This window comes from Oreochromis aureus, linkage group 3 (assembly GCF_013358895.1).
Source record: "Oreochromis aureus strain Israel breed Guangdong linkage group 3, ZZ_aureus, whole genome shotgun sequence".
Taxonomy (NCBI): domain Eukaryota; kingdom Metazoa; phylum Chordata; class Actinopteri; order Cichliformes; family Cichlidae; genus Oreochromis; species Oreochromis aureus.
Window position 1 is genome coordinate 31830368 of NC_052944.1, and position 23971 is coordinate 31854338.

The following is a 23971-nucleotide window of genomic DNA, read 5'->3' on the forward strand; positions in this document are numbered from 1 at the left end:
GGTCGTACCTTGTCTTATTGTTTTATGGTAGGATAAACGTATCTATATCTGTTTTAGGCTAAGTGCCTTTTGGTTAGATGGACGGCTCTGGGGAGTCTTCCTGGGGTCACAGTTTGACCCCCACACACAGATACACAGATTTATATTTAGCTTTAGATTTGTTTATAAACAGAAATGAAGTTAGCAGATTAACTTATAATGATTTGTTGTGGTCTTGAACACAACCTACCTCTAGCTTGATCAGCTGCAACAGCAACAACAGTCTGCGTGAATGTATGGGCAATAAAGATCAACAATAAAATATTGTGTTATAAGGGGCTATGAAAAACATATACTTTCATTATATTCCCAGTTTTTCAGTTATGTATCCCACTTAATTATTTTGGGGTGTTTTGTGGTTGTTCTTTAGCACAGACTTCTAAACACTATCGTTTTTAATTTTATTTTATTTTGAAGTTTTTCTTATTGTAAAGTAAACTGCTTTCCTTACCTTATTTTGCCTTGCTTCCAGAAAAGTAGTTAAATTTCAGGCTAAATGAATGACATTCAGTGTTGTCAGGCAATGTCAAACAGCGTGTAAGTGTTAATGAATAAAATCCCTGTTTGAAAATATAACTTTGCCTCTACTTTTTTATTCATGGCTGTGACCATGTTTGTGTGTCATGAATCGTGTCTGGGCAAATCAGTCAGAGGCGGTTGGCGGGTTTTTTTCTTCTTTTTTTTTCCGGAAACGAAAGTGAAAGCACAAAACAAAGCGTACCAAACATCATGTCAGCACAGAGGTAACGGTAGACAAAGGAAGAGAAGAGTGAGCAAGAGAGGCACCAAATGCATCCATCGCCCTGTTTTTATTGTAAGTAACACAGAGAGCAGATTTATCCAGCTGATCTTTGCTAATGTTTGTTATGATAGAAAACAGAGGAGAGCAAAATCAGAAATGCACGGTGCCCTAAATAATGAGGAGTCTGTACATCATCAAGTCACAACTTATTTCGGTGTGATGCTACAAATGGATATCTAACGTACTCCAGGATTTGTAATCAATTTTTTTTTTAAAAAGTAGAATTGACTACTTTATTATTATTATTATTATTATTATTATTATTTAGTTTGTTTAAACTATGATAGAAGTAGGTGTTGGAGAAGACACACGTAGAGGTTTAGCTGTTGTCACGTCAAAATTGAAAAGGGAAGTAATGAAACTGATGTTTTACGATGCTTTCCTGTTGTCTATCATCAGACAGCTACCTGGAAGACGACCCAGTGGCTGCCTTTTGATGCCAGCCTGCTGCTTTTGCAGTAGGTCTGCAACCAACACAAGCCAGTTAGGTAAATAATATTAGCAATTAAAAATTTAGTTTTCTAATATTAGGGAAGTGATGACTTACAGTAGAAGAGATGGAGCTGCAGCAGCTGTGGATAAAGGGAAGCTTGTCACTTTCGCTACCTGAGCCGCTGCAGCTGTTGTAGCTTGGATTTTTTTAAACGTTTATGTGATGATCCAGATGTTAATGCACATTTTGAAAAGAAAAAAAAGAACACTTCATGGTTTTTGTGTGTACAACAATAGGAAACTCAGAAGTTAGAATAACTGTTCTCACATTTGAGGTGACTTGAACACTGTAATAACTGTCATAGAAAGTTTACCTTCTTGATAGTGTTTCGTGAATCACTCGGTGCAGTCAGCACAGTTATTTCTAGAGCAAAAAGGAAGTCACACAGCATCCTCTGTGTGCCTTTTGTTGTGTGTATAATGCAGACGCAGCAGAAATGGAGCTCCAGGTTTGTCACTCCTGTGGATGGTCCAAAGTGACAACTTACCAGGGCCTGAGAACTCACCAGGGGAAGATGGGATGCACCCCGAAGGGTGTGAGGGTTTCAGACCCTCCACAGCATTACACACAGAGCTATGTGGGTCACACAAAAACTCAAATGGACCTCAGGGTAGATGTCCGCACCTCTTTCAAGATTGGTAGGTTTGTTTGTTTTTTAAATATTATGTTGTGTGAGTTCAAGATTCTAATTTTTCTTTCAAACTGATAAAAACACCCCAATAGGAAAAGACCTGATCCAACATGTTCTCACTCCCAAAGCGTAACATTTTATGCTAGGTGACAAATCGTCGGTATATCACGCTTCCGGGCACCCAACACATCCCTATATTATGAGAAAAATGAGGAAACATGAGAAGTGTTTGGAATGAATCTACACATGTACCTTTATTTTACTATCTAACACTATCTAACATCATTAAAGTCGTGGTTAAGGTTAGGGTTAGGGCTGGAGTACATGGTTGAAACGTCTATTACCGCAGGAGCATCATTCTCCTGGATTTCCTCCATAACCCGGCACCTACCATAAAAACGTGGAAGGTCACCTTTCGCGTTCCTCAGGAATGCCGTGGGACGTGACAAATCATCACTATATTACGCCTCGGGTGTGAGAACGGGCTCCCATATCAGCAGATTAAAGCGAACCATTTTAGTTTAAAAAATTCATTTTCATTGCTATAAATTTTTATCTTTGCTTAAAACAATTTAAAATCTTCCGACATTTGACTCTTGAATTATGTGACAGAAACAGAAACAACAGAATATTCAAACGTGAGCCTTCAGGTTTGTCACTGCGGATGGAACAAACTTACGACTTACCAGGGTTTAAGAATTCACCAGGGGAAGATGGGATGCACACCAAAGGGAGTGAGGATCCCCAAAAAAGAGCAGTACAACTGGAAAAATCAGTGGGAGGAGGACACGGAATACTGGAAACCAGCTAAGAAGGCGACTGTAAAGGAGGAGGTATGAATTTGCTTTTTAGGCCAATAAATGAGTGACAGGAAGCATTTTAAGCTTTGTCCACCACAATCAGCTTCTTTTTTTTTTTTTCAGAATGAAAAATCACCAAAAAATAATTTATAAAAGTAGAGGATGACTTAATGACTTTAATTGCTTGATGTTTAGTTAAATCACGTGGTGAACAGACGACCCCAACATTTTGATAATCAAGGTCACTGAAAGTGTAGTAACTTGCAGATCCCTCTAAATGCTCCTAGCTGTCTGTGTTACTTTTATTCACTGCACAAAAACTTCCATGGTAGTGTTTTCATTACATATCAACTTTTTCTCAACTTTATCCGTCAACCTGACAGAATTTTCCAGAGTCACCAAGCGTGTACGGCTATGCCAACTCTGGAGCAACGGCCATATTCAAGGAAGAATACAAACTGAGTATTTACGCACTTAGAATTCAGTAAAGACATGACATACAACAAAATGTGGAAGCTATAGTTGGAGCTGTGTTTTTATTTACAGCAGCTTCGGCATATACACAGCACTACTCCCAAAGATCCAGAAAGTCACACCACCAGCTGCAGGAACACTCCACCCTTCCACAGGTACTACAGTTATCGTTAATAATAATAGTTAGAGTTAATAGTCATCCAATTTTAAAGTGAGTAAACAGTAACATATAAATGTAATCAATATTTTTCAGGTGAGCAGACCTGCCAGGGAGCCTTCAGCACCATCATACCCAGGAAATGCAGTCAGGCCTAAGGAGAAGAAAGTAAAGCAGAAAACATTATCACAGGTACCTTTTAGTTTTTACAAGTTAAGTTATTTTTCTTTTAAACTTTAAAAGAAAGTTTAAAAGAAGAACTGTTTTCTATCTTTTAGATAGAAAACAGCAGCACGATGGCAGAATACCTGAGTGTTGACCTCTATAGAGACTATGCAACAACAGCAACCAAAATCAAGCAGGAGCCCAAATCACGTAAGTACAAACAAACAAAGAATTAAGAGTTACAGTTTATTCAAGACAGAGTTTTTTCAGATCATTAAGAATAGATTAAAAAAGTGTGATAAAAAAAAAAAATCTGCTTTTATTTCCAGCACTTCGCACAACTCCACAGTCATCTTTCCAAAGAGCCAGCCGTCGCCTGCCACAGGAGTTCTCCCCTGGTGTGGAGGTACTGTGGGTTTTTGCTAAATAATGCTTAAGCATGTGACATAAACCACCAAAGTTTACTGCTGACACTTTCTTTTAAAGTACAATATCACTGGAATTCAAGTGTTGCTGTTTTCTGTATTTCAGATACAAAGATCTGTACCTCCAACTCCTCCACCACGGGAACAAGCAGTGCTGCCTGTGAAAAACGACAGCAGGGAGCAAACACAGGTACAAAACAGATTGTTTGAAGTGTACACCTTTTGTGTTTTAGTTATCCTTGACTTATTTAAGGAAGCACATAATCAGTATCTGTAGTCCCAGCTACGGTAAAACAATGGGAAAAGCAGGTAATACAATTTAAGATTTAGCATTGACTTTTTTTAAAATTGTATTTTGCTATTTAGATTCAGGATGGAAATATCTGCTCAAATAACTTTAAAGTGATTAAATATGTAAGTGGAATCAATATTTTTCAGGTGAGCAGACCTGCCAGGGAGCCTTCAGCACCACCATACCCAGGAAACATAGTCAGGCCTAAGAAGAAAAAAGTGAAGCAGCAAACATTTTCACAGGTACCTCACCTTTTTTTTTTTTAGATTTTACGTTTATTGTATTTTGTTTTTTCCAGTTTAAGTAACTTTTTGTCTCAGACAGAAGACAGTAGTGAACTGGCAGGATATCTGAGCACTGACTGCTCTGCAGACTATCCAACAACAGCAACCAAAATCAAGGAGGAGCCCAAATCACGTATGTATAAACAAAGAAATGAACAAAATTTATACAAAAGAACATTTTTTTTAAAACCTGTCTGAAAAAAAACTCCTTTTTATCATAGCACTTGCAACCCCACAACCATCTTTCCAAAGAGCCACCAGCGTTCGGCAGCAGGAGGTAGAGTACTGTGATTTTCTCTAAAAATGTTCAAGCTTGTGCGCTCAAACAGCAGAGTTTGGTATCATGTAGCGCTGTGTTTTGAAAAAGAGGAAGAAGCTGTGTTTCTTTTCTATGTTTCAGGTTCCCCTGGAAGCAGCAGTGATGCTCAAAAATCAAGAGAGGAAGAACCAAACACAGGTACCAGACGGGCTGCTTGAAGTAGAACCTTCGTTTTAGTATTTAATCATTAGCATCTCACATCTATAGTACAGTTACTGACTGTGGAACATCCCTCGGGAAGAGTTTGATCAGGGACCGTCCAGCAACCGCATCCCCAGCACCAAACCAACTACTCACATCAACCTCGTGTACTTTGTCTTTAATGCTAAGCAGCAAATGTTAGCCAAGCTGGCATCATGCTCATCATAATTAGCATGCATCTTAGTCTACTCTTTGAGAGCATCACTGAGCAGTTAGCGTGGCTTTAAACTTTCTTCACTGTGCAGAATTCAGTTGTTCTTTCATTCATTCTACAGTAAAAAGTCTTCAATAATGGCAACTAGTTTTCAACTAGTTTCCCTTTAACCTGACAGAACTCACCAGGACCAGCAAAGACAAGCAGCAGTAACAGCTCTGCAGCAACGTTCAGAGAGGATGAATATGACTCAGGTGTGTACAGAGCTACGATCTAAGAGTATGACTTTGAATAGAGGCGAAAGCTGGAACTATGATCTTTTTACTGCAGCTTCTGCACAACGCTCCACCCAAAGAGCCAATAACTCAAAATCAGACCATCAGCTTTACGAGTTCTCCAGCCTTCCACAGGTACAATGGCTCCATTCATAGTACTTTAAAGTGAGTAAACAGCAGCATGTAAATGGAATCCATATTTTACAGGTGACTGCACCTGCCAGGGAGCCTTCGGCACCACCATGCCCAGGAAATGTAATCCAATCTAAGGAGGAAAAAATAAAGCAACAACCATTATCACATGTAAGTCACTGTTTTAGACTTTAGGTTTTACATTATGTTTCTTCAGTTTAAGAAACTTTTTGTGTCTCTTAGGCAGTAGACAGTAATGCAGTGACAGGATATCTAAACATTGACCCATCTGCAGACTATGCAACAATAGCAGTCAAAATCAAGGAGAAGCCAAAATCACGTATGTGTGACTAAAGAAATAAACTTTATTCAAGACAAATTATTTTTAAAAATCTGTCTGGGGAAAAAAATAATAAAGCAATCCTCATTTTTTCATCACAGCACCCGCAACCTCACAACCATCTTTCCAAAGAGCCACCAGTGACCAGCAGCAGGAATTCTCCACGGGTTTGAAGGTAGAGTCCCGTGAATTTCCAGCTTGTGTCATAAACTACCAGAGTTTGGTGTCATGAAGCAGTGTTTTGAAAAACAAGAATAAGATGTGTGTCTCTAAAAATGTTTCAGGTTAGAAGATCTGTCAGAGAACCTCCAAGTACTCGAGAACCGGAAACAGCAGAGCTGATAGAAAAGAAAGAGACGAATGATCAGAGACAGGTACTGAATAGACTGTACGAGGCCGACCTTTGTTCAGGCATTTAGTCAAATTTTAGTCATTAGCAGTCAACATTTGCATTACAGTGCATAACATCTTTCAGGTGATGAGTCCAGCAACCACAAACCCAGCACCAGCAGGCCAAGCTGAGGAAAATCACACGCAGAATCAAACATTTTCACAGGTACTGCAATTTAACACATTAGACGGATGACCTTTAACCCCTTAAAGCCTGAAATATGATATAATTGCCAGAAAATTCGACCGTATCTACAATGAAGATCCACCACTGTAACAAAAAAAGTAGATCCCCCTTTAAGTAATGAATGAGCTTTATGCATGTTTTTAAGCCAGAGTAGTCCTTTCTTTTATAAAATCGAGCCTCTTGTGACATATACTAGAAACATTATTTTATTCATTCAGTTCATTTCTGGTTGTTTTGAAAGTTACGGCAAATGTAATCAATTTTTAACCTCCAGGTGAGCAAATCAGCCAGAGACCACCCGACAACTAAACCTCCGGTCCCGCCGAAGAAGAAGAATTCGGCTTTATTCAAAGAAAGGCTGGAGAGATTTAAAGCTGAATTACAGCCAAAACTTCAGATGACAGAGGGGAAGAACTGTGAAGTCAGAGCCTGCAGACCAGAGGTAAACAGGAAGCTGTAGCATGTAGTCATCAACGGCACCTGATCAGAATTAATCTAAATGCCATTTTAATTTAGCTACATTAGAACTTTCAATCAAAGACTTTTTAAGCATTGTTGAGCATTGAAGCATTGAAAACATCTTACAAATGTTTGAGATAAAGTTTGTACTCTGAAATATCTCAAATTTTAACAGCGATCCTCTTGTTTTTTGACAGAGCATCCCAAATGTAACGAGTGCAAACACACAAACAAGTCCTGCAGCAGCGGACGTCTCACCGAAGGACAATCCAACACAGTGTATGTGATCGTATGGTTCAGTCGATAAAGATTCAGAATCAGAATACTTTATTAATCCCACAGGAAATGATGTGCCCCAAGACAGTAAGAGTAACTAACTCAACTAAAAGAAATATCACAATATATAACAAAGTTGCAAAACATAACAAAATAGCTCTAATTATAAATATCCTAGTTTATTACACAAAATTAAACATACATGTAGTTGACACTGAGGTGCCCCTCTATGATTTCAGGGTAATGCATTCATGCTCAATGATCTAGCTGTTGTGTTTGTGTTTGCAGTGGATCACGCTGCAGAGGCTGAGCTCTCCACTGGTGTGAAGGTACAGAGTCTTGCATATCTCTCACCTCACAGTTGTGACACTGCAGAGCGTTCTGATGGGAATGTTTGAGTTTGGTTTTCGCTATGGGTGTTTTTTCAGGTGAAGGAACTCGCCCGCATGTTTTCAGCCAAGGAAACGCTGATTTCAACAAAGGAGAAACACGGAGCCAACCAAAAACCGTCCCAGGTAGCACGCCCTCCTAAATCCTGTACTACATCCCCAAGTTAGGGATAACCTAGAACAGCGCTGTCAAACATAAAGCCCAGGGGCTTGTATGGGCCTGGCAAAGACTTCAATCTGGCCCACTGGATGTTTTTGGAAAACGTGAAGGAGGTCATATATTTTTAACTTTTTATTTTATAACTACAGGACAGGTCTGTGAATTCTGATACCAGAACCTTTTCTGTAATTTATTTTTTACAATTTACACCCAAAGAGTCGTGCTGACAGTCCTTTAACCTCGGTTCCCAACTGGGGAAAAACCAGCAAATAAAAAGGGTGTCTCATTCCTGTTGAACGGCTTCGAGGTGCTCAATATGTACAGCAATTTAATTATTTACAATTCATTATTTACAAAATGCTCTCAGCTCACAACGATTTCAGAATGCTCTCTCAGCTCTTGCAAATCAATTCCTCCCTGCTGCTCAGGCTTCACACTCTAAGATCCCAGTAAACAGCTGGCTCTCTGCTGGCTGCCAGCTGGAGGTTGAGAGGTTGCTGTCCATCCAGTCATCCAATACACACTCAAAACAGCCAATCAGCAGTCTCCACCTGTCTCAACAGTCAACACGAACCCACACACATACGTTAATGGGAAGAGCCAAATATGTAAAACATGGGACACGATCATGATCACGGACCATAACACCTGTGTTCTAGCCTGAAGGCTAAAACACACAAAATATTGAATCTTTAATCATGTCTGCGATGTCTCCCCCCCACCCCAAACACAATTTAATAAATCACGGCTTTCTAATATATTCAATATCTTTCAGGTGAAACTGCTGGCTCAAAGGTTTTCAACTATTTCTGCCCAGGAAACAGCAGCCAAAGCAAAGGAGGAGCAGAAACCCATACAGGTGCGAGTGCTTCTGTTGCCTTTCATCCATCATTTAGCTCTTAGCCTGAAGTACCTGAATAACTCATGAGTGGATCCTGTTTTAGCTCCAAGCTGCTGGTTGAGCAAAATGTGACATTTAAAGATTTTATGTTGGAGTTCATTGTCTTTCTTTCTGTAGTTCAAGACTTTGTGTCCGTGTCGATGCAGCATCATCAGGCACCCAATCTTTATTTACAGAACACACACATTTATAACAGGATAGAGTCGTCACCCTCAATGCGCCCGGCCTCAGGGCGCTCTCTCTCTCTCTCTCTTACAGCAGTAGCTCTGGCTTCTCACTGTCAGGTATGCAGATCAGCTACAGCACCTCTGTATGGGCATGTGTCCATCTCCAGGTCTGGGCAAACTGCCTAATAAGCATAGGTTAATTAGGGAATGCACAGCCAGTGTGCCAAATACTCCACCTACTCTCTGCACCGCACCTCGCCACTCCTCCTCCTGCAGTCGAGCCAGAGCCGTGCACCTCTGCGAGCATGTTTTACAGAAAACCATGAGCTAGATGAATCCATCATGAAGCAAACATATATCATGTATGTTTGCAATATATCACAGGAGACAAATACAGGGAGCTGTATTGAAATTTTCCATGTGTTATAAACTATTATCCACCTTTTCTGACAGATGGTGACAGATTCAAAAAGCAATCCCATCAAAATCAATTCTGCAGCAGCGAAAGCATCACTAACAGCGGAGAAGGATCCCAAATTATGTATGTCACAATATGAGAATGTTTATATGTAAAATTGAGAAAAATACAATAAAAAAAACATGGCTGACGGTTACTATCATCTTTTTCTACAGCATGTGAAAATGCACCACTCTCAGATTTCTCCTCTGGTTTAAAGGTACGACTTCCTGTGCACCAAAACGTCTGACACTCGTTCAGCCTTACAACCTGTTTTACTGCAGTTGCTGCACCTCAATGTTTCTTTACTTCAGGAGAGGTTTTATCTGTTTTCTTTGCTTGATTGTTTTCAGTTTTTATTGCTTGCTGCGTTTTAGGTGAAGGATCTGGCCCGGATGTTTTCAGCCAACACAACACAGGAGAAAACAATCGGACTAAAAGAGAAACGGAGAGAAGAACAGAAACCTGCAAACGGCGTAAACCACAATCAATCTCATTTAGAAAGCAGAGAGCATAATGTGGTATGTGCTGTAGAGGGTGTAGAGGTGTGAAGCAGGAAATGCTGCTAAATCAGGAAGTGTTGGTTTTTCTTCTGATGATATTCTTGGTATGAGTGAAAACAGAAACATATATTCCGTTTTTGGGTTATGCAACCACCAAAGAGGGTGATTCTTAGTTTTTAACAAATTCTGTTTCCTCTATCGTTTTTGCACTGAGGTCAGAAAGCCAGGAAACAAGGAAGGGAAAGCGTTTACTATTAAAGTAGGAAGCAAAATGCTGGGATACACGGCTGACTTCACCACAATCTGACCAAGAAGTTTAAAAAAAGAGCTGAAAGTCATGTTGAGATAGCACAACTGTGCCGGGGTTTGCACATGTTTTCCAGTTTTAATAAACTTCCTGTGTGAAGCTTTCATGTTCTCCTTTGGCAGATCTGATGTGGCACAAGTGCGAAAGAAGACGGTGTTTTATCATCTTTACTGCTGACTTTGACTTTTTTTAATCAAAACACCAAAATGACTGTCTGTTAAGCAGCTGCTAGAAAGTGAACTAGACTTTTATTGTAGCTCTTCCAACTCCCCAATTCTATAAGACCACAACATGTTTGGGACTACATTTGGAAACCGATCAGAAAGTAGTGCTTTGTAATACCACAAATTTTGGTATTGATCCAATACAATACTAGTACTGCCAATACTGATGCTTTCAACTTATGAAGGCAGCTTATGTAGGAGATAGCAGTGTCTCATGATTTATGAGCTTAATCATCACTAATTGAAACATTGTGAACAGATTTTACTGGACACTAAATCATTGTGATTTTTCATTTTGTACAATAATGAGTTAACAAAACAAAACACACCTTTTGGGTTTTCATGTGTTCTGAAACTGGATTATTTTGGAGACATGGACCCATAAACGTGTCTGTCTCTAAAGAACTTTGGGTCGACTTCTGTTGTTTAAATGTGCTGTAAGCTAACAATAAAATAGATGTGTAGTCAACACAAAAAGGTTCAGACATGTTTCACACTGCATGTTTGAGGGGTTTTTTTCATTTCCAAGAAAAAAAATAATTCAACGCTATTAATTAGGCTACACTCTGAACTTAGAGAATAGAAACAAAGTAACAATCCTATCACACAAGTATTGATCCGATACCAATACCACCGTTGGTATCGATACCATCGATATTTAGCTGGATCCGCCCACCTCTACCACAAAGTCCATGGTTAGTTGGTAATTCGATGAATACTTGAGTGCCTACTATCTTTCAGGTGAAGCTGCTTATCCAGAAGCTTTCAGCCAGGGAAACTAAAGATCATCAAAAAGAGAAAGACACAGACACGAAGGATCGAAACCACTCAAAGGTACAGCACACATTTAATTTTTTCAATCTCTGTTTCAGATTTTTCCTCAAGCTTTTAGTCCTGAGTTTTAGAACTGCAGCCAGTGCTCAATTAGCAGCTGATTTGTTGGAAACGTGGAAACTCAAGTCTCAAACATGACTTATTGTTTCAAAATAAAATCCTTTTTAACAGTTTCTGATGTTTTAATGTGAAGGAGCAGTTGTGGTTTGTGTTAGCAGCAAGGTAACCAAGTGTTTTGGTTCTTTTTAGCTGTGAAAGCTGCCAAGTAGGTAGCTGAAGACCATGAATTATTATCATAGCTTTTAACAAGCAGTGCTGTGACTGCAACTCCAAAGTAAAGCTTTTGCCCCATCACTACTGTGTTGCTTTGTTTCCCTCATCCTCTATTTCCTTCTTTCTTATTATTCCCAGAAGGATGAATCCTCTTCGTTTACATTTATTTGTTTGTGTCATTGTTGTCATGGAGTTTGTTTAAACAGAATTATGTGTGCCACTTGCAACAAGCATGAGTGGAGGCAGGTTGGTCCCCCTAAGGGAGGTCAGGTCTCACCTACTGTCACTGTAAACTTTTCACATTACTACTGATGTAGTTTAAAATTTGTCAGCCCTTTGGGTACCCCCTACTGGCCTGGATGGGGGGACCCCCAAAAAAGTAAAAACAGTTTGATCATGTCTCATATGTATTTATAGCAGGTGTGATTCCTGTTTCCTGGCATTGTTATATTTACAGATGTGTTGTTTTTGTTGTAACTGTAGTGGATATAAGGCTGGATCCGGGCACAGGGAAGCAAGTGAGGGCCAGAGAAGAGAAACAGAAAGCTCCAGAGGCTTAGACGTCATTCAGCAATGTCCTTGGGCTCAGCAGCCGGATCCTTGGGAAGTCTTACGGGGAGGTGGAGGTTATCAACACGAGCATCTGGGTGTAATAAAAGCCAGCCAAGGCATAAGGAGAACCTCTCACAAAACCCCCAAAATGATTCCTGGGTGATCACACAAAAATGACAAAGACTGTACAGTCCTCACAGAACCACCTACTTCCTCTGCCAAAAGGAAAACCTCACAAACGTTGGAGTTTTTGTGGATTACAAGGAAGGTTTTGTGTCATTCTACGAACCACAGAGTGTTTGTTTACTGGGGAACTTAACCCCTATTTCAGTTTGCATGTTAAAGAAGATGTTGCCACTGCTAACCGTCAGCAACTATGCATGGGTGTGGTAGTCTTTGTGAACTGGTTTGTGTATATGTGCAGTTGTTACTATTATATTTTTTCTTTAAGTGCCATGTTTGGTAGCATATGCGCGGGTTCTGCCCGGGTGTTAGTGGTAAATCATTCAGTCCCAGTCTGCTGTCATGTATAAGCCTAGATGTTGCTATTGTTTCATGCTGGAAATGGAAAATAAATAAACTCACCTATCTCTTCCTTATCATCTAGTGAGGAGGATATGACAATTACAGAGTGCAGCTACTACACTTTTATTAGTGTTCAGCATGAAAAGCATGAAAAAAGCCCTGCGTGCTAAATGAGGAGTGTCTTTTGCGCCCCACATCCTCCTTTACACTAAGTCTAAAAAAAGATTTTAGCATCTGATTTACTGTCTAAAAGTATCAAATACATTAAATACCCACTTAATCGTTTTAACTGATTTAACTGATGTCATGTAAAAGATCGCATCAGGCTTCCCGTCAGTTTTAAACTTTGATTTTTGGGGGGATTATAATATTGGTAAAAAAAACAATCCACTTTTACTTACCACGAAAAAAAAAACGTTAGTCGGCATAAAAAAAAAAAAAAAAAAACCTAATTAAATTAAATATGACTTCACTTTGACTGTCTGTCTTACAAATTAAACGGCTTCTATCGGAAGCTTGTTTTAATTTGTGTTGTGCTCCTGCTGTAATGTAAGCTACGATACTGTTATAATTAAAAAAAAAATGTCAGTTAAAAATATTAAAAATATCAGGAACAGGAAGATTTCAGCTGTGTTTGTATTTGTTTTCTCTCGTTATTCTTTCTTTTTTTCCCTTTTTCCTCATGACGTTTGTTTATTTGTTTCTTTTCCATGACGTTTCCAGTAACCGAGTATTTCGTAGTGACGTGTCGCAACTCTTTACAGTTGAATTTAAAGGGCTGGTTTCGGGATTAATATGGAAGAAACGAAACTGAAACTGCACCAGAGAGCAAAGTGTGGAGAAAGCAGCAGATCGCACAGCCGAGGATCGAGACATTGCGAGATACGAAGGAGCAGGTAGGCTGCTCAGCACTTTGGTGTTACTCTGAACTTTTTGAAAAGCTTCATGACTAAATAACCTGACAGTCTCACTAACACTCACTCTCGTGCCTACACTGAAAAAAAGGGATTGGCCAACTCTTGGATTTACGTAAACATCTTGCGTGTATTTAACACAAGTGCCTCATGCTTTAAAGTTAAGTGTAACTATATAGTGTAGAAACTACATGATATGCAGAGAGGCTAAATTAAATTGTTCATATTATGTTCGAGTGAAGTAAGTCAATAACTTTCAGTCTCGTACGCTTTGGATCGTGGTTTCAGGAAGGCATCCATCTCAGTCAAATCGAGCAAATTGGGTGGTTGTTACATTAAAAAAGTCTAACTTGTAATTTAAACACAATAATATCATGTTTCTATAAACGTAATTAAATCATGAAGGATCTGTATGAAATTCAACAACTTAATTTGTTCTTGTTGAGATGACCTGATACAATCTAGTAAGAGTGGTTGGTTGCTGAACTCATGAAATTCACAAGATCGCACGAGATGTCAAACTGCAGGAAAATCACTGGAGTTATAAGAGGCAGACAATTACACACACACCACGTGTATGCTATTGCTATTTATTGTGGTTTAACCTGTCAAGGACAAAAACGTAGAAAAAAATTCTGCATCAAGCCTTGAAATCATAGCTTTCCTGCTTTTGTTAAGTCTGGATTGGTGGCATGGTGGTTAGTGTTGTTGCTCCACAGTAAGAAGAACCTGGGTTCAAATCCACAGTCTGGCTAGTTTGCACTGGTTTCTCTCTGGGTATTCTGGTTTCTTCCCACAGTTAAAAGTCATGCAGTTGTTAGAGTTAGGTTAATTGGTGATTCTAAATTACCTGTCAATGTAAGTGCAAATGGTTGTTTGTGATAGACTTATGAGTTGTCCAGGGTGTGCCCTGCCTTGTAACCTATCACTTCAGGGTTTTTTCCCAGCCCCCCTGCAACCAGGATAAAGATAGGAGGATGGTAGTTGTTGTACATCCATTCAATTTTTATGGTAACCAGGATCTAGACTTTGTTGAACATTACATAATATGAAGAGAACATGTAGTATTTAAGTGACCAAGTAGTATTGGGGTAAAAGTTATTAAATAGTGTTGAAATAAAATGACAAAATTGTGAACGATTAAAATATTCCAAGAGCTCAACTTACTTCATCTAAACATGTTTCAATCGCGTTTTATGAACACAAAATGCACAGGTTTACTGAATATGAAAAAGTTGTGTTGATTGAACTCAATTGTTTAAGTTTCTGCCAAAGCAAAACATTTGTGTGCAACCGATGTCCACTATTGAATCAAGTAAATCCAACATGGCCTTTTTTTCAGTGTACATGAGTGAAGGAGAATCAGATAATATTAAAATAGTACGACTTTGTATAATCTTATATATAAATTATATGTATTTTATTTTGTGTAGATGCTGTGAAGTCATCTTGTGTGTGAATTGGAATCTAAAAAGTTGATCGTTAACTGGTAGTTTGTAGATTGTGCAGCACACAACGTTATATAGACACAAACTTATGCAACACAACTCCAGTTAATTACACGTCGATCGTTTGAAGATAAGGAAGCTGTTACAAGAGTAAACCGCAGGTTGCGGGGTGTGTGCTCAAACTACTTTTTTTCCCCCACTAGGCTGCTTTTCTTTCTATGGCAGGAATAAACAAATCCAACCTGAAACACAAATACTACTCTTGGAGACTCATTTTAACTCCTTCTAGTGCAGAGTAGATGTCAGGGTGTGAGTGTTTGTGCCGTGCAAAGGAAAATGTCACTTCCTCCTTCCTCACGCATGGTCAAACATTTCAGTGTTTGACCATGCGTGGTCACACTTTATGTATGGGTTTATAAGAAGAGACATGATATAACCATAAAACAAATGTTTTATTCTTGTTTGCATCAATAAAACTAATTACTAATTACATTTATGTAGATCCCTGTGTTATGTACACGACCCATATTTTTCTACATTTATATCTGACTAAATATTATGTACACTATAACCACACAGACACAGATGTTTTGTCCTACACCAAGTTGATCAGGATTAGAAACCACAGTGACTGTTACATACGAATCGGTGAATAGTACTTTTGTCGCACTGTATAAGGGTCTTAGGTTTAAATTCAGGCTGGGGACAGTGTGGAGTTTGCATGTTCTCCCTGTACCTGCGTGGGTATTTCCTCCCACAGTACACAGACATGTTAGGTCAATTGTGTTGCACGCTGTTTAATCTTAAGCCCAGGTCACTCTTGAAAAAGTAACTTTGGTCTCACTGAGATGCTGACCTGTCAAAATGTAATCTTACTGAGACAGAACTCTGACTTTAACTTCCTGTTTCATTTGGCTAGAGAAATAAATAAATATCTCATTTATCTCATATGGATATGTATTTCTGATATGAGGACATCTGTGTCAATAACTGTGACAGCATTGCACTGAAAAAGCTATTTTTAACCTGAAACCCTTATTAAACCCATTAAACTGCTGTACAAGTAGTATCACTTTCTGAGTTTGGTTTGTAATGTTAAGAAAAGCCCAACACTTCAAATAATTTGGAACAACACTTACTATTCTGAAAGTTTTAAACACAGCCAGTATGCGGTCTATACCACGACTACTATGGTCACAAAAAAAATAAATAGATAAAAATGATAAATTCTCACTTTTAGTTTTATTGATCACCTGGCTATAAAAATGAAAAGAAGCAGTAATAATCAAACAGATGAAAGACAAACTGCTTACCAGATGAGTGCAGAGGTGCGGTGAAATTTAGGGAAAGATAGACATAGAGTTGAGGATGTTAAAGTGAATTAGACATCTTTAAGTCACACACTGCTCATTTTTGCCTTATTCACAAATAAGTTGACAATATTTTTTTTACAGACACCCAACTTATCCAACATGAACGATCAGGTTTGCCACTGCGGTTGGACCAAACGCACAACTTACCACGGCTTGAGAGTTCACCAGGGAATGAAGGGATGCACGCCAAAGGGAATGAGGATCCCTCAAAGTGAACAACCAAGGTTTTCACATAAACCGAGCTACAATGAACCTCAAATCAAAATAGAAGAGCCTTTTGAGGATCACTTCAAGAGTTCTGGTGAGTGCACCGATGGTACAGTGTTTGTGCTGATGTAGGACCAGGAAAAATATCCTCACTAAAACTTCTGTTATCATCCCAGTTTTCAGTGACTGTCTTCTTTCTCTACAGTCTTTGAGACTCCACAGCGCTCTCATCAAACTACTGAACTTGAAGATTCCAGAGCTCGTCAAGTTCTGGACTTTTCTATTGGTGGACAGCAGGTACTGCATATTTCTTAAGGATGACCATTCAGATACATGTAAAATGGACTTACACAGAAGTACACATTATCAAGCCAAAATAAAGCTCCTCATAAAGAGCACAAGGTGGCCAAAGACATCATTTTGCTCATTTGCTAAGAATTTACAGGCCTTTTGCCTGCTTTGTTCAACAGATTCAATCCTGACTTTAAAGTAAAACTACATAAACATTAGTGTCATTCTTCCTCCGAAGGTAAAGCGTATGTAACCTGAAACCCTTATTAAACTACTGTACCATTAGTATAACCTTCTGAGTTCGGTTCCTAATGTAAATAAAAGCATGACACTTCAACTCTTTTGGAAGAACACTTACTTTTGTGAAGGTTTTAAACACAGCCAGTATGCGGTCTATACAATAACTGATATGGTCACTAAAAATAAATAAGAACGATAAAGCTCTTAATTTAAGTTTTATTGATCGCCTGCCTACAAAAATGAAATGAAACCGTAATAAGCAAACAGCTGAAAGACAAACTGCTTCCGAGAGGAGTGCAGAGGTGTGGTGAAATTTAGGTAAAGATAGACACAGAGTTACGGATGCTGTTAAACTAAATTCGACATAAACCACATCATTAAGTCACACACTGCTCATTTTTGCTTCACTGACAAAAATGTTGACAATATTCTGTTGCAGACACCCAACTTATCCGACATGAACGTTCAGGTTTGCCACTGCGGTTGGACCAAATATACAACTTACCACGGCTTGAGAGTTCACCAGGGAAAGATGGGATGCACGCCAAAGGGAATGAGGATCCCTCAAAACGAACAATTCAGGTTCTCTCATAAACTGAGCTACAATGAACCTCAAATCAAAATAGAAGAGCCTTTTGAGGATCACTTCAAGAGTTCTGGTGAGTGCACCGATTGTACAGTGTTTGTGATGATGTAGGACCAGGAAAAATATCCTCACCAAAACTTCTGTTATCATCCCAGTTTACAGTGACAGTTGATGTATTTCAGCATTTTCTGTATTTTAGCACTATAGCGGCCCCAACATCACACTTTAACCGTTTATAACTGATAGCAGGCACAGAACAGTGAATCGTGACTGTCTTCTTTCTCTACAGTCTTTGAGACTCCACACCGCTCTCGTCTAACTACTGAACTTGAAGATTCCAGAGCTCGCCGAGTTCTGGACTTTTCTATTGGTGGACAGCAGGTACTGCATATTTCTTAAGGATGACCATTCAGATACATGTAAAATGGACCCATACTGAAGTACACATTATCAAGCCAAAATAAAGCTCCTCATAAAGAGCACAAGGTGGCCAAAGACATCATTTTGCTCATTTGCTAAGACTTTAACAGGCCTTTTGGCTGCATCGTTCAACAGATTCATTGTTGACTTCAAAGTAAAACTATATAAACATTAGTTTCATTCTTCCTCCGAAGGTAAAGAGAATGTAACGAGTTCCATTTGTTCGTTTGTCTGCCGGTCTGTCTGTTTCTTGGCAAGATGTTGGTTTTCAAGATATCATTTTCAAATTTTGTGTGATGGTTGATACCAATAACAGCTCAAGCCGACTTCATTTTGGTGAACAAAACTTCACTACAATAGGCCTTGGAGGACATGAGCACCTAGGATGACTAAGCATTTTACTGTGACCTCCTTTGTTTGAGCGTAAGGTCAAAGTTGACCCTTGCGCTCTGTTGCTCTTGTTGTAGCTTATAGCTGGCACAGCTCACAGCTCAGCAAGCAGCAATCAGTCTTAAACAGAAAGCTCTGTGTTTGCATACAGCTCAGTCAAAGCCACCACACCCCTAACTTTAGGCCTTTATTAATATCCACATAGATAGATCATATAGCCAATTTGTTGACAGTAAAACTGTTATGAAGGGGGCAACTATTGTAGTTTTGTACGTGATTTTAAACATGTCTTTTAATCCTGTTTAGCTGGGCATTTTGACACTATAGTCTGTCTTTTGGGACTGAATCACTTTCGGAGCCATCCTCCAGTGGCCACTAGAGGAACTGCTGTTTATGAGAATTCATTTTCCAGCCCACTATTAATCAGTTCTCCAGGTTGATTAATAATTGGATTGTTTATCCACCATTACATTAACATTAGCAGTGTCCAGTGACATGCTTTATGTGTGCTATCAACTCGTTTAAATGCCCGCAAACCTGAAAAACACAAAACTCTCGTGCCAGCAAATCTCAGCATAACAGTCAACTCTTTTTTTTAATCTAATTATAACTTGTAAATATTATACGTGTCCTTTGTCCTCTTTCAAGGCTAAACAAGAAAAACTGAAAGCTCATTTACAGCAACAAATTCATATCAGAGAGCACAAGATGGCAGAAGTCAGATCATCAGTAACAGACTGCAAGGTAAAGACTGTAACATATGTTTGATTTTTTTGTTTTGTTTTTTTGTTTGCTTTAATATCTTTGCTCTAAATCCTCCACTCTCTTTGACGGCTTTCAGGCTAGTTTGGACGCAGAGTGGCTGGAAGTCAACAATTTCTTCTCAGACATAATAAAAGTCGTGGAGGATGCTCGGCAGAAAGCCCTTCAGCCTCTGGAGGAAAGGTTGGTCCTGTGAGATTATGTCGCAGTTAGTCTCTGTTCATCAGTGAGGAACAGCTTAACAGCACCATGGAGATCCTTTGTGTTGCTATGGTGCAATACATTTTAATAAAATAAGCTCTCTTGTGGACACTCTAGGAGACGGAAAGTCAAAAGGGACACTCAGGATCTCCTCCAGAAGCTTCAGAGAGAAATTGATGTGCTCAAAAAGGCCATTGATGAGACAAACAAAAACCCAGACTTGGAGGTGAGCCACAAAGGCCTGAAGTCCATCTTCTGGTCTTTTTAATACTGGAGCATAAAAGCACTTAAAAGAGGAAACATTTAATTTCTATTCTGTGTCAGTCCTCCTTCATTAAAATCATTACATTTAATGATGTCTGCACACACATACAGGCTTCTCTTCTAACAGGCCTAAATGACTCTAACTGGAAAAATGTACATGTTGACACTTCACTCTCCTTCGGCACACTGAGAGCTACGACCTCAACCATGATGAAGCAAATTCACAAGGAACTGGATAAACTCTCACCCATCGGTGAGTCTTTTGATTCGTCATGACTTGTGTTAAAATCTATACTTGATATACAGCATCTTACTCAGATTTTTTCTTCCACAGAATTCAAGAGGATTCCTACATTTGCAGGTGTGTATGTCAAAATAAAATCAGTATTTAAATAGAAAGAAATGGTGATTGTTCCACATTTTCATTGTAAATACATACAAGACACACACTGATGGACAACAGACAAGTCCCAGATGTTGACACTGACTAACAGAAGGAAACAAGTGCGGCTCAAATGTTGAAAGTATAGATCCTCAGTTTCTTATTGGAAAAAATCCTTCGGGAAATTATCATGTTTGACCTAAGTTATAACTGATTTCAAAATAAAATCCCCATGATACTTACAGTATAGGAATTAAGATTCTTTAAACTCCGACATTTAATATAAAAACCACTAGTGATGTATTAGATGTAATAAAACTGTTTTTATTGTCCAGAATTGGACTCTTCTCGCTAAGTTTTTGTTAGATATGAAAATTCATATGTACTTTACTAAACTAAAATCTAATTTTCTTATGTATTCAAAGGTCATTTAGAAAACAATGGCAAAGATCATTTTAAGATTACCAATTTTAATATTTTCTCACTTGTTACCTTTTTATCCAGTTAATACAAGTAGCTGGTGAGGTGGTGAAACTGTATACATGAGTTATATTTTTTCTATTGATTATCTCTTTCTAGTTGTGGTGTAACTCTAAAATCGTCTTTTTAATCACTTGTATTCTTTTGACTGCAGTGGACGTGAAGCTGGACCCCACCACCGCACACCAAAGACTTGAAATTTCTGATAATGGGAAAAAAGTGAAAGATAGTGGAAATATGTCGACAGATCCTGATTCTCTGCTGAGGTTTGATGTGTTTGGAAGTGTCCTGGGGTTCAACAGGCTGTCCTCTGGCAGGGCATACTGGGAGGTGGAGGTCAGGAACAAGCCCGGGTGGGATCTGGGTGTGGCGAGACGTGATGCAAACCGCAAGGGGAAACTCTCACTCAATCCTGACAACGGTTACTGGGTTGTTGTACATTATGAAGACCAGAAATATGCAGCCCTAACGACACCACCTGTGAGCCTTTCGGTTAAAAGGAAACCTCGGAAAGTCGGGGTGTTTGTAGATTACGAGGAAGGTCTTGTGTCCTTTTACGATGTGACGTCTCAGTCTCACATCTACTCATTTACTGAGTGTTCGTTCGGTGGTGAGATCCTCCCGTACTTCAGTCCACATCTGAAACAAAATGAGAAAAACAGCAATCCTTTGATTATCTCTGCTGTGCAAAAGCAGCAGTAATCACATGCACTGGATCTGGTGCGGTGACTGCATTACTGGTAAGCAATATATCAGTTCAGGTGTGCAGTAACAGTTAAATGTTTTTTTCTGTGTTTAAACAGAGTTTTCTTACCTCTCTACCGGGCATTTGCTTGCCCAATTTTCAACATTATTCATTATAACATGCATTAATGAAGATCTCCTGACTCAGGTTTTTATGTACTATATTTTCCAACTTTTATTTTCATTTGAAAAGTAAAAACTAAGTCATACATACAGCAGTGCAAATGTATAAATTTTACAGAAACAATATGAACAATGAAATAACAGAAAATTATTAACATGCGTGTTGAAACACCTTTTGCAAAAGACAGAAATGACAAAAACTCTTCTAAAGATAAAGCTGTTAAAACACTTTAGGCACTATTCCTGTTTGTTTAAGAAAAAAGCATTAGGACATATTATGATCAAATGATGTTACGTACTGATCACCAGTAACTGGAGGCGGTGCATTTTTCAAAATCAGCTATTAGGCAATTCCTATCACAGTAGCATGAAAACACTATTTTTTAAAGTTTTGTTTTATTTATCTTCTAATCACTTATAAAACAAATTGCAGACAACCAGTTGACTGAGGAACTTCCTCTGAAAGCTCTTGGAATTATCCCACTGTTGGTCTCCTTCACTCACTCACGTGTCCCAGATAAATGTCTTCACAGACATTTTAAACACTTTGAACAATTTTTCACTGCCCCTTATTAGGACATTTGTAGCCTAAACCTCTGAGTGCTATGTCACGTTTGCAGCATTAAAATCATGCGCCTAGATAAAGGTAACAATAAGAAGTAATTTTGATATGAATCCCTTGAATGCAACAGGGCACTTGACTTTGTTGTACGTGGACTGGTGTATGTATGAATCTGAATCACTCACTACAAGCCTTGGAGTATTGGGGGTAATTCAGGACTCAGGATCTTTGACACACAGGGGAGCCAGGGATCAAACCACCAACCTTGCCAATAGCAGATGGCCTGGCTTACCAACTAAGCCACAGGGGCCTTTAAAATGTTAAGTTAACTTTGTGCAAATAGGCTTACATCATATGTCTTGACTGCTTTCTTAAGAGTTGCAAGACTTGAGTACTTGAAATCTCTGTGTGCCTGTGACATTTGGACTCAGCTGTGTACAGCTGTGATCCCTTCCACCGCCATACACGCACACACATACTCATTTTCATATAAAAAAAATCAAAAATTATTTATAACCATCAAAAATTAATACCTAATCCTAACCCTCAGCCTAAACCTAACCACAACCTAATTTTAACCCTGACACATTTTGAGCCTAAAAAAATGCCTTCAGGTCATGGGGACTGGCATTTTGACCCCTTGAGTGGGCTGTTGGTCCCCACAAGTACAGCATCATGCCAATTTTCTGTCCTCACAAAGGTGTCTAAACATGCACACACACAGACACTTCAGCACTCCATTCCCACGGCTCTGACTATAAATGCTGTTTGTTTTAACTGTATACCAAAGGATGGATTATGAATTCTTCTTGTTGTGTTTGTTGATACAGTAACTGATGGACAATCAGCCAAACTGCTTACTTACGTACTCTTTGTAGCTCTGTTTTACAGATCCTTTTTGTAACTATTTCCATCTGTTCAACCGTTTCATTTTGTAGTTTTGCTACTCAGGCTTCTTATATTGTGGTCCTCAGGAGTCACAATATGCGATTTAATAGATGTGTGTAATATATTTTATGACATCAGATGTACAGAAATGAATAAAATTGTCATTTAGGAACATTCTTTTTGCATTTTTTGTCATGATGTTACCACAAAAAAGTCTGTGGCTGTAGATTTTAAAAATAAATATAGAACATGTAATGTATTTTTATTATTATTATTATTATTATTGATAATAATAATAATAATAATAATTGCTATTATTATTTATTTCTCATTTAGGTGAACGTGGCAGTAACAACAGGGTGATGCTGCTTTCGTGTCCTTTGAGTTAAAATGTGTCCCAATAACCACAGTTTATCTTTACAAGATTGACTTCTGACTTTACTGCACTTTTATTTGTTTCTGTGACAAACACTTACCTTATTTTTTTTCAAAGTTTTTTTTTTTTTTTAGATATCTTGCTTGAACAGATGATCCTAGAATAAGGCTCCTTGAACCATTATAAGCTTCATTCTGACCTGTGATACTCATCAAACAGTTCCCCTTCACCGAGTCCTGTCTATTATTGTGTAGCAGGTTCTCCTCAGTAACTACAGAGAGAAAGGGTGTTAGTTGAGCACACCGTTTGTTATTATTCACTACAAAAGAAAAACACAGAGATGCATAGCTTGCACTTCCAGCTGTTTAGTGTGGGCCTCCACCTCTTTTATATGGACGTTTAAATGAAGATCCTCATATCTGTTTGAGAGTCTACAACTGCATCAGACTCCACACCAGCACTGAGCACTCCAGAAACCTGCTCCACTTTGGTTAAGCCTCTGCCATTACTTCTGGCTGTCTGGCAGCTTCTTTGTAAATAAAGTATGCCTCTGTCCACCAACTCTGCACACAAAGTGGCCTTTAACACAGCTTTGTGGGCACTATAGGGCATCTGGATAACTTACAAATTGACCTCTGCTAATATCCTTGGTTTCTTAACATAAAACTCATTGTTGCAGGCAGTGGTAGCACAAAAGTGACCCCCTAAATCTGATTTTTAGTTTTAGCATTCT

General features: G+C 38.8%; 1 protein-coding gene across 6 annotated transcripts; it reads left to right on the forward strand.

The window, feature by feature from the left end:
• The first annotated feature begins 718 nt into the window (after positions 1-718).
• LOC116323918 (nucleolar and coiled-body phosphoprotein 1-like) lies at positions 719-13207 on the forward strand. Of its 6 annotated transcripts, none has more exons than XM_031744395.2 (31): positions 719-853; positions 1241-1329; positions 1760-1972; positions 2578-2798; positions 3149-3227; positions 3312-3394; positions 3493-3588; positions 3675-3771; positions 3891-3967; positions 4093-4176; positions 4425-4520; positions 4599-4695; positions 4784-4839; positions 4963-5019; positions 5415-5490; positions 5567-5646; positions 5719-5814; positions 5887-5983; positions 6085-6158; positions 6268-6357; positions 6459-6539; positions 6835-7002; positions 7217-7298; positions 7584-7624; positions 7724-7810; positions 8620-8703; positions 9366-9453; positions 9546-9589; positions 9747-9890; positions 11145-11237; positions 11994-13207. In XM_031744395.2, the coding sequence occupies exons 2-31, from the start codon at positions 1278-1280 to the stop codon at positions 12000-12002; spliced, it is 2742 nt and encodes a 913-aa protein (XP_031600255.1). In that variant the 5' UTR covers positions 719-853; positions 1241-1277; the 3' UTR covers positions 12003-13207. The 6 variants fall into 6 exon arrangements, with proteins under 6 accessions (XP_031600255.1, XP_031600257.1, XP_039465904.1 ...); XM_031744397.2 differs by having other exon boundaries at positions 9747-9845; XM_039609970.1 differs by having other exon boundaries at positions 3315-3394.
• Positions 13208-23971: the final 10764 nt, after the last annotated feature.

Excerpts from the sequence above, each read along its gene's own strand:
- LOC116323918 (XM_031744395.2), top strand. The coding sequence starts at position 1,278 with ATGCCAGCCTGCTGCTTTTGCAGTAGGTCTGCAACCAACACAAGCCAG. Across the intron at positions 3,772-3,890 it reads CAAGCAGGAGCCCAAATCAC|CACTTCGCACAACTCCACAG; the intron begins GTAAGTACAAAC and ends TTTTATTTCCAG. Across the intron at positions 9,590-9,746 it reads ATTTCTCCTCTGGTTTAAAG|GTGAAGGATCTGGCCCGGAT; the intron begins GTACGACTTCCT and ends GCTGCGTTTTAG.